At 37.7% G+C, this 10700-nt stretch overlaps 1 protein-coding gene across 1 annotated transcript; it reads right to left on the bottom strand.

Annotated features, from left to right (window-relative positions):
- Positions 1-3259: 3259 nt before the first annotated feature.
- LOC107571003 (transcription factor E2F1-like) lies at positions 3260-10095 on the bottom strand. Its single transcript, XM_016257285.1, has 7 exons — positions 8997-10095; positions 8424-8526; positions 6378-6597; positions 6134-6286; positions 4815-4929; positions 4504-4720; positions 3260-3688 (listed from the first exon to the last, which is right to left on the bottom strand). Exons 1-7 carry the CDS (start codon positions 9237-9239, stop codon positions 3438-3440), a joined length of 1302 nt encoding a protein of 433 aa, XP_016112771.1. The 5' UTR covers positions 9240-10095; the 3' UTR covers positions 3260-3437.
- Between the last annotated feature and the right edge of the window lie 605 nt (positions 10096-10700).

A 10700-nucleotide genomic window follows, 5' to 3' on the forward strand; every position in this document is an offset into this window, starting at 1 on the left:
TGTCCTTAAACTTCAGAGCCCTTTATAATCAAACCTACCTTATCAAATGCATTTAAACATCCCACTACACTGACATTATATCATTATACTCCTTTCATGTGACTATATATGCCTTGTCCTGTAGCTAATCGCACAGTGGAATTACGACTTTAAAACACTCGAAAGCTATAAATCGATCAGAAGCAGCTATGACCAAGTAGTATGTCCCAAAGCTTGCCTACTATTCTTCTACATACTCAAAAGTATGTACTTTTTCTTCACAAAAAGAGTACATACTTTTAGGGCATAGTATAAGTAGGCGAATTGGGACGCAGCAAATGTGTCAGCAGCGCCACGCGGCTAATGTTACGTATTTTACTTTGTTTACTCTTTGATCTGAACGAAAACGTTTCCGCATGGTGCTGCATACATTATTTACGTTAAATGACAGAATTTTCATTTTTGAGTGAACTATTACTTTAAACTCATCCATCAGCAGATAAAGGTGAAAACGGGATTCCCTGAGTAGGAAAATGCAAATTAGCAGACACAGAGAAATTAGAATGTGAGGTTTATTAATCTTCCAGATCAGTTATAATTAGAGTAATTATTTGCGTCTACAGGTTAATCATTCGCTGATTAAATCAACCTGACTCTGGTTTTATTGGGCTTTGAGGACATGCTTTCATCATATTCTCCTGTATAAAATATGCTCGTTTTTGATCACTCAACACAAACCTGTGGCATTTGTTGCATACATGGCAATAATGTTTTTGGGCATGTACTATACCATAATATTATTTGAAGCACCGTGGTGGTATTGCCATCAGACACTGTCACTAGTAAGTGGTTTGATAAGCGTGCCATCTGCTGGTCACCAATGTGTTTACAGCACTGTCATTCAGTTTCAACTGGCACTTCAAGCACGGGGTATTACATTTTGTTAGATTAAGCGAAGTACAAAACCAAAATATTGTCTCATATATATATATATATATGATATATGATGTAAACCATTAAAATAAACCTTAAAGATCTTATATCTCAATCTGAAAACAATTAGCAGTTACAGCATCTCATCAGATGTTAAGACAATCACGAGTGATTTTAGGAAGTCAAAAGGTTTATTTATGTTGTCAGAACAAAGACAATCCATTAATCTGTGATTGACGGGTGATAATCTGAAATACTGACATATCACATCATAAATATCATCCCTTCTGCTGAAACAACGAATCAGTGCTTGAAAACAATAACCTTTAAATCTTGAACTTCAAAACTTAAAACTAAAAACACAGTAACTGCTGCAGATGGAATTTAAAGCCATAATTCAAGGCAATTTAAATTGACTTTAGATGCAAATCTGATTTTATTTGCACTTCATTTTAAAAGTACACACACGTGTTCACCGTGCCATTGGCCACTTTTTAAAGTGGCTTATAAAGTAAACAGGAAAACCAATTACAAAAATATTTCTATTGTACAAACAGATAAACATGAATCACACTCACCGAAGCGCTTGATCCCGTCATAAGAATTGTCCCAGACAACTCCACCTCAAACACAATAAAACAAAAACTACCAAACAATTGTCATACAAACATCAAATCACACACGCATGCACATTTACGACACAACTGTCTCTGTCCAAAAAACACATTCAACTAAACAACAAAAGCTGCCTTTAGAAAACAGAATAAGGCAAAACCCGGGAAAATCTACACACAGAAGGCCAATTTGCATTAAATTATACATTTTATAAGATGAAGAGCTTATCATCAAACAGTGTCCTTAAACTTCAGAGCCCTTTATAATCAAACCTACCTTATCAAATGCATTTAAACATCCCACTACACTGACATTATATCATTATACTCCTTTCATGTGACTATATATGCCTTGTCCTGTAGCTAATCGCACAGTGGAATTACGACTTTAAAACACTCGAAAGCTATAAATCGATCACAATTCAAACTCCAGTAGGGCAAAATAGAAATACAAGACATTATTTCTATCCCTGGACTCATTAAAGGGAATCCTAGAAAGGGCTGAAGGAATAAACAAAACAAAAATATATATAGTGCTTTTTTAAATATCAAGAGTAATATTTAAGATGAGGCTGGGAATTATATGAATATTTACACACACGCACAGGAAAGTAAACAAGTCAAGTGAATTTTTAAGGGACTAAATATAGTAATAGGGCATTTACTGTACCAGATATTAATTATTATAAATACAGAACGTCTCCTGTAACAGCGATAAAAACGCACAAACCTATACACACAGTATGCTTTAAAAGACGCAGAAGTTTGCGAAAGTGAGAGAATCTGTGACATGATGAACATTTGCACGGAACGAGTGAATATAATAGTGATTAGAAATTAATCGATATTATAACTGTGTGAATAGTTGAAGTTCACTTTCTGTAAATCCTCTTTATGGCTACATGAGCGATGACGGATTGATTATCGTGCGGCATGCATAACCAACCTATGCAACATAACCAGACCCTAAACACATACGGTAACTAGTACGCTATCACTCACCTGAAATACTATACGATTCTCCTGAGAAATAGTCCATAAAACCTGTCAGTTTATATTCAAACTGCTATCCAGTACGATTTCGACATCCTAAAACCTTCACGACGACATTAGATTTACAATAAATTCGAATAAAAAAAACTAACAAAAAGGAAATTTAAGAAAGTTCACCAAAAATAAATATTTGCTGAAAATGTGCTCATCCAAGATGTAGATGAGTTTGTTTCTTCATCAGATTTGGAGAAATGTAGCCATACATCACTTGCTCAGCAATGGATGTGAATGGGTGCCGTCAGAATGAGAGTCCAAACAGCTGATAAAAACAACACAATCCACAAGTAATCCACACCACTCCAGTCCATCAGTTAATATATTGTGAAGAGGAAAGCTGCATTTGTAGAAAAAAAAAAATCCATCAAGACCTTTTCACTTTAATATTGCTTTTTCCAGTGACAAAGTCGTCTTGTCTGAATTAGGAGAGAAATATGCAGAGATCAAGCACCATTTACAAACCAAAACAGTTAATGTCTTAATGATGGATGTGTTTCTCCAGATGTTAACTGATGGACTGGAGCAGTGTGGATTACTTGTGGATTATTGTGATGTTTTTATCAGCTGTTTGGACTCTCATTCTGACGGCACCCATACACATCCATTGGTGAGCAAGTGATGCAATGCTACATTTCTCCAAATCTGATGAAGAAACAAACTCATCTACATCTTGGATGGCCTGAGGGTGAGCACATTTTCAGCAAATTTTCATTTTTGGGTAAACGATTTCTTTAAAGGTGACTTATTTCTATTAATAAATTAAATGGCGCTGCTCAGAGCCCTCTGAGCAAATCTGGATTCAAAAGCGAAGTGGAATCAGTTTCCTGTTCACACTGGGAAACAAATACTCGGATCAGTCTGTCAGAACTCCAGAGGGCCGAGGTCGCCGAAGTCGCAGTCGAACAGCTCGCTGACGCCCTCGTGATCCTCCAGGCCGAAGTGATAGTCCTGGTTGTGCGGCGGAGACAGGCAGATAAAACTGTCCAGTGGGAGGCCCATGGCGTCCGTCTCACCGCCCCGCTCCAGAAGGAAGTCAGACGAGTCCAAAGGAGACAAATCGAAATCTGGCATCTCGCAAATGCCCGAAAACGGGTCCGAGTCCAGAAATGACTCTGAAACACAGAACAAAAATGATTTGATTAATTTGCTCTGCTACAGAAATTAATATCACACGAAAAACTTAAGATAATTTAATAGAAAAAGTAACACGTAAACATTCAGAGCAAGAATTACTAATAGCACATTTTTAAACTTTAAAGGGGTCATGAACTGAGAAACCAAAATTCTCTTGATCTTTTGACATATAAGAGGTCACTGTAACATCCTGTAAGTTTCAGAACTCAAAACTTTGTCATTACTCTAAAAGCAGCTTATATTGAAGCCAGTCTGCTTGTGGAATGTTCTACTCTATGATGTAATAATGTGGATAAGCACCGCCTCCACAGAAGATGATCAACACCTGCTTCTACATCGCTGCCCGTTTATCCCCACCCACCAATTCTACATCAGCGCCCGTTTATCCCCGCCCACCAATTCTACATCAGCGCCCGTTTATCCCCACCCACCAATTCTACATCACCGACCGTTTATCCTCGCCCACCAATTCTACATCAGCGCCCGTTTATCCCCGCCCACCAATTCTACATCACCACCCGTTTAGCCCCGCCCACCATATTTACAGCTGGTCTATTCGGACGGGATTAGCATTACCTGAGATATTTCTCCAGACCTTTTTACAGAAGGTAGAATTCGCCGTAATCTTTACTGACATTGTCTGTAATTATTACCGAGACGGCGCATTCGGACGGGACTGAAATCTTCTGAGAAGCTCTGGTAATAATTACTTTTACCCCACCTCTCCATGTAAAACTAATCCCATCCAAATAGGGCTTTAGATGCTATTTCATGCTTAAACAATCATGCTAACCTGAGTCTGCACCCAGAGGTAAAGGGGAGGAACTGGGGAGAGTAGCCGGCGTTGATGATGTCACTTCCTGTGAGATGGGATGAGCCTGCGGGGTGCTCTGATTGGACGATTTCGCTGGACTACAATCAGTGACTGGACTACAGACCCCAGAACTGTCCTCGGGACACAGAAACACGTCGATCGGGCCTTTGGAGCTCTTGAGTGAAATCTGGTAACCCTGTAATACAGACAGAGCACGAGTTTAAGACATTTAAAGGGACAAGGACACTTTACCAGCATATAGGTGAATAAGTGTGTGTGTGTTCTCTCACCTCGCTGGGTTCAGACACCTGCATCTGCGTCTCCGGCGGAGCTCGAATCACCATGATGATCTGATCCGGCGGGTTTACTGTGTTACGCAGGTCCTGACATCTAACGTATCCCAGCGTGACTTTCCGTTAAAGATCATAATATTCAAATTATCATGTTAGTCTACTTGAGCTGCCAGGATCATCATTTTCTGTTTCCAGACCAAAGTTCAGCTTCAAACCGCTCATATCTACACCCAAACCATGAAGAAAGACTAAAAAAAAAAAAAAAAAAAAAAGAGCTAAAAGGACATTGAGAAGATTGCACTTTTTACATGTAGACAATGAGAAAAATAAATCTATATGTATCAAGTATTTAGGGAAAAATATTTAACATTTTATATACGGATACATTTAAACCTTAACTATAATTTTAGTCTAAAATAAAGAGCTAAAGGACATTTTGAGAAGATCATGCTCTCCTCTATATACACAAAGTATAAAGCATTTAGTAAAATATATTAAATATTTACATATTACAGTTAAATCTTAATTAAGCATAACTTTTTATTTTAGTCTAATACATAAAAGCTTAAGGACATTACTGAACTTGTATTTATTATAGTAAGCATTATAATTTAGGTCTAATTTATTGCACATACGTGTATTTTTATTTTCATTATCTTTATTTTCATTTTTATTTGTTTTTATGTATATTTTTTAGTGCTGTCAAACGATTGATCGAGATTAATCGCATCCAAAATAAAAGTTTTGGCTTGCATAATATGCGTGTTCTGTGTATATTTATTATGTATGTATGTATATATAAATGCACACACATACAGTATTTATTTTGAAATTATTGACGTGTTTGTTTATATTCATAAAATGTATATTATAAATATATTTAATATATAAACATAAGAGTTTTCTGAAATATATACATGCATGTGTTTGTATTTATATATACATAAATATAAACAGCATACATATATTATGTAAACAAATTTTTTTTATTTTGGATGCGATTAATCGTTTGACAGCACTAACATTTTTATTTATTTTTATTTATTTTCTTTGTGAGTGCATGTGAAGTTTGAGGCAATGTTGTTTGTTTGAAAAAATCCATAAAAAATAAAAATAAAAAACAGAGCTAAAGCACATTACATTTTGAGAAGATCCTGCACTTCTCTACCTACATGTAAACACAAGAGATAAATATTAAGGAAAGAATATTTGTATATTTTTGTAACTGCTACATTTAAATCTCATTTTAGTCTAAAATACAGAGCTATAGACATTGAGAAGATCACTCTCCTCACACACACTGAGATGAAGGATATTTCTTGTTGTGCGTGTCCTCTGTGAGGAGCCGTAGCTGTAAGCTGCATTTGTTAATGAGCTCGTCGAGTTTCTCCTCGGCCTCCGTCAGCTCAGACACCTCCCTCTGCAGCGCCGGAAACCTGGCCATGGATGCCCCGTCGATACGGTTCCCCCTGAACACAAGAAACGTGACACACCGCAGATAAACAACTACACACTCCCAGTCATTCATGAACAAATCAGTGATGCATACTATGAACGCACAGCCACTGGATGTTGTTCTTGGACTTCTTGGAGATCAGGTGGATCCCCTCCAGGACGTTGGTGATGTCGTAGATGCGCCGTTTCTGGACGTCCAGCACCTGAGAGGCCCAGTTGAGGTCAACCACGCCGTCTGGAGACTGAGCTAGGAGATCCAGGAAGCGTTTGGTGGTCAGATTCAGAGACGTGTCGTAGCGGGACTTCTCCGTAGCCACTTTAGGCACTGAAACAAGAGGGGATTTCATGTGGAAAATGGTTTTATACTGCAATGCAGGAGTGAAATGAATGCATACTTTAATTCAGCAAGGATGCATTAAAGGGCTAGTTCACCCAAAAATGAACATTAGCTCATATTTTACAAAGCATCCTAGGTGTATATGACTTTCTTCTTTCAGACGAATCCAATCTAACTGTTTTTAATATAAAGAATATAAGAATTTTTAATATAACTCTGACTGGACTCGTCTGAAAGAAGAAAGTCGTATACACCTAGATGCTTTGAGAGTGAGTAAAACACGGGCTAATTTTCATTTTTGGGTGAACTAACCCTTTAAATTGATCAAAGCGACACTAAAGGCATTTTTGTTACAGAAGCTTTCTATTTCAAATAAATGCTGTTCTTTTGAACTTTCTATTTATCAAAGAATCATGAAAATACAGATATCCAACATTGATGATAATGTTTCCTGAGCAGCAAATCAGCATATTAGAATGATTTCTGAAGATCATGTGACACTGAAGACTGCAGCAATGATGCTGAAAATACAGATTTGATCACAGGAATAAATTACATTTTACAATATATTCACATAGAAAACAGTTATTTTAAATTCCAAAAATGTGTCACAATTTTACAGTATTTTTGATTTTTAAAAAAGCAACCTAGGTGAGCATTAGAGGCTTCTTAAAAAAAAACAAAAAATCTTACCAACACCTAACTTTTGAACACTATTATTATTCACCATTGATTGGTATTTCCAGTTTTTCTTGACTATTTTAAGACTAGGGTTGTGACGGTGAGGACATTTTCCCACCGGTTAATCGACGTGTGACCACACCGGTAATACCGGCATCACCGCGGGGGCGTTCCGTCTTTTCCTCGCTTTCCTTCACTTTTAAATAGCTTGTAAAAGCAGCGTGCGCATTTTACTTTCACTTTCAAATAGCGGCAATTCGGCGTAAAACAATTGTTCGTTTGAATTTTCCCTCTTTTCCTCGCTTTCTGTCGCTTTTAAATAGCTTAAAAGCGCCGTGCGCATTTTACTTTCACTTTCGAATTAGCTGCAGTTCGGCGTCAATTGCTTGAATGCAACAACAAAATACAACGTCAAACTCACTTTAGCCTATATATAAAACATAGAACTTTTATTAACAAAACAAATACACCATGCTATAGGGCAGGCTATGCCTAATATAAAATAAATAACTTACATAAAGTTTAAATAGGTATACAAAACTGGAAATAGGCTAAGTAAACATATAATATATAACCAAATAAATAAGAAACGTAGGACTTTATTAGCAAAACGAGTAAGAAAGCTTGGAGGCACACCTTGATGTCAAATAAAATAAATAAATTACACAAATTTTAAATAAAAGTAAAAATCAGCAAACAATGTGGAACCAACTAAATAAGAAACGAATGTTTAAAAAACAAAACTTACAAAATCACCTTAGATAAACGGCAAAATATTGCCAAACAGGTGCTTTTGCATCTCGTTTCGAAACTAAATCATCCGCGATCGTCTTGTCTGTCTCACCTCACTCTTCTTGTCAGTCAGCTGGACTCACTCTCCTCACTGGAGAAATGAAATCTGATCCGTGATGCGACTGTCGTGCGGTACGCTGCATTGAGCAGCCGCACTCAGTTTTTAATTGTAGTGTCTGTTCTTTTACTGAACTAAATGATTTTTATTTCTATAAAAAATCAAAAAGACGGTGGGGGTCGGTGCTGCGGTGGGCAAGTGATGTAACCCGTGTTGCGGCTTAACACCGGTATCACCGTCAGCACCGTCTATCGCGGCAAGCCTAGCTAAGACACATTCATACCTCTGGGAGGCGCAGGTGTGGCTGGAGGTGCTGGTCCATGTGAAGCAGGTCGGGACGTGCAGATGTACTGATGATCACTGTCCAAATCCAACTTTCTCTTCACCTGAAATCAAAAAGCAGAAGGAAACCAGATGTCATGACCTTTTAGAGCTATTAACATCCGGCCTGATTTATACACCAAAGTATGCATCATAAAACAAAAACATTACTTCACTAAAAACATAAAACCTTTAATTGCAGCATAATTAAATGAATGCATGCGTCATAAAACAATAATGCTGCTTTAACAAACATCTAATTGCATGCTGATAATCTAGCGGTAATTGAGGAAACTGAGTTGTGACCTTAGTTACTCAAGTACAATGGTGATCACAAACCACTCCTTATGGATTTTGAACCTACAGGATGTGGGTTACAAGCCCAGATCCAATAAGAACCATTAAGCTACATTGTGGAATGGAATTTCAAAGAGAAAATTCCAGAAAGGAAGACTAAAAATTGGAATCCCAAAGGTTAAAGGTCACATGCATGGAATTAAACGCATGCATGTGTGACTGAAGACTGAAGGCGTACCGGCGGGCGTCCCAAGGTGGGTCTCCGGTGGTCCGGCAGGGTTGTGGTGGCAGTGGTGGTGTGATGAGGGGTGGCAAACAGCAAGATGTCGCCGGCCGCAGTGCTGGCCGAGGCCGTGCCAGGAGTGGAGATGATGACGATTTGATGATCTTCACTGAGATCGATGCTGCCATTGTTCAAGAGAGACTCAAAATCCACCAGCAGGTCCTCCGAGGTCTGGCCCGATATAAAACTCTCAGACATATCGGGCTAAAACAGCAGGGGCCACTTAGTCTCTGTGTTCACTTGCAATCCTTACGGCTTTCAATGCATGGAAACAGGTTGTTTTTCAAAATGCATGCATGAGAGAGAGTACAGTTGGATAAGCAATGTTAAAAACAGGCCTTGACTGAACATATGGGTGAGACTCCCAAACCACAACAGGATGCAGGTCAACTTCAGTTTGCAAAACACAAATCAACTTTAGATGAATAAAAGTCATTTATAAGACCGTGCATGCTATTTAGAAGCATGTTTAAGACATATTTCACATGCATTATGAGTTTAGAGTTGTGGTTGCTTTAAGGAAGTGCTTTTGCAAATGGCTGAAAAGCATAACACATACAGTTCATCATAAATAAACACCATCATATACAAACAGCAATGCAATCTCAACCTTTAAAGTGCATAAAACATGAAATTATACCATACATGCCTCAAATTATTGACGACGTTGCGATATTTTGAGATGTATTTTTACTTGAGCACTGGTAAACGTGTTTGAAGCGTGTTATTATATCGGTAAACAGGCTGTAGAGAAAGTAAATATAACGATATAAACCGATCCGGACGCGGAACAAAGCCCAAGTCCGGTTTCTGTTCTCATCTGACACTTTAATCCAAAATATCCCCCGCTTTTGTCCTTTTTGATGACTCCATCCAGGAAGTATTGTCATTAACTCCAAATAACATCCAAATTCTCGCTCATTTAACGCTTAAATCCATTGAAACCGAAGGTAAAGGACTGTCCCCGCGCCCGACGCGGCCGGAATCGCTTCTGTTATTGTTGTGTTTTTTTGTTCCAGCTGATCGGAACCTGCTCAAAGGTTTACGCGCCAAATCTTTTTTGCCGCGAAACTGGCACGTGCCTGCGAGCCGCGCGCTGATTGGCTGATAAGTTGCGCCCTTCGCCCTACGCGTCAAGAGTTCCCAGGCCGCTGATTGGCTGTCGCGGCTGTCACTCAAAGATGTCCCGTATTCTTTCTTTTTGCGTTTTTAAAATAAAGACAAGAGTTGTTTGAATGGAAAGCTACATTTCATTCGATCATTATTATACTCTTATACCTTTTGTTCTTTAATATTTTGAATTGTTTTTATCTTTATCTTTTGTTTTTCATTTAAATGCTACGCTTTGAAATTTTGTTGTATGCATATTTTATTTATTTATTTTTAAAATGTGTATAAGTCGTATTTATAAAGCTTTATCTTTTAGTTTTGGATCTGGTTTTAGTTAATACTACAACTGATTGCTTCTGTTGTCCTCATTTGTAAGTCGCTTTGGATAAAAGCATCTGATAAATGACTAAATAAATAAATACTTTCATATAAAATACAAAGAAAATCATCGCTATCATGACATTATGCACAAATTACTGAATTTCTCCAAGATAGATTTAACACAAATATTAAATCCTCTTGTTATAACGCAACTTAGAAAGTTGCTGT

The sequence above is a fragment of the Sinocyclocheilus grahami genome, unplaced genomic scaffold (genome assembly GCF_001515645.1).
Source record: "Sinocyclocheilus grahami isolate Dianchi unplaced genomic scaffold, SAMN03320097.WGS_v1.1 scaffold1533.1, whole genome shotgun sequence".
NCBI classification, from domain to species: Eukaryota; Metazoa; Chordata; class Actinopteri; order Cypriniformes; family Cyprinidae; genus Sinocyclocheilus; species Sinocyclocheilus grahami.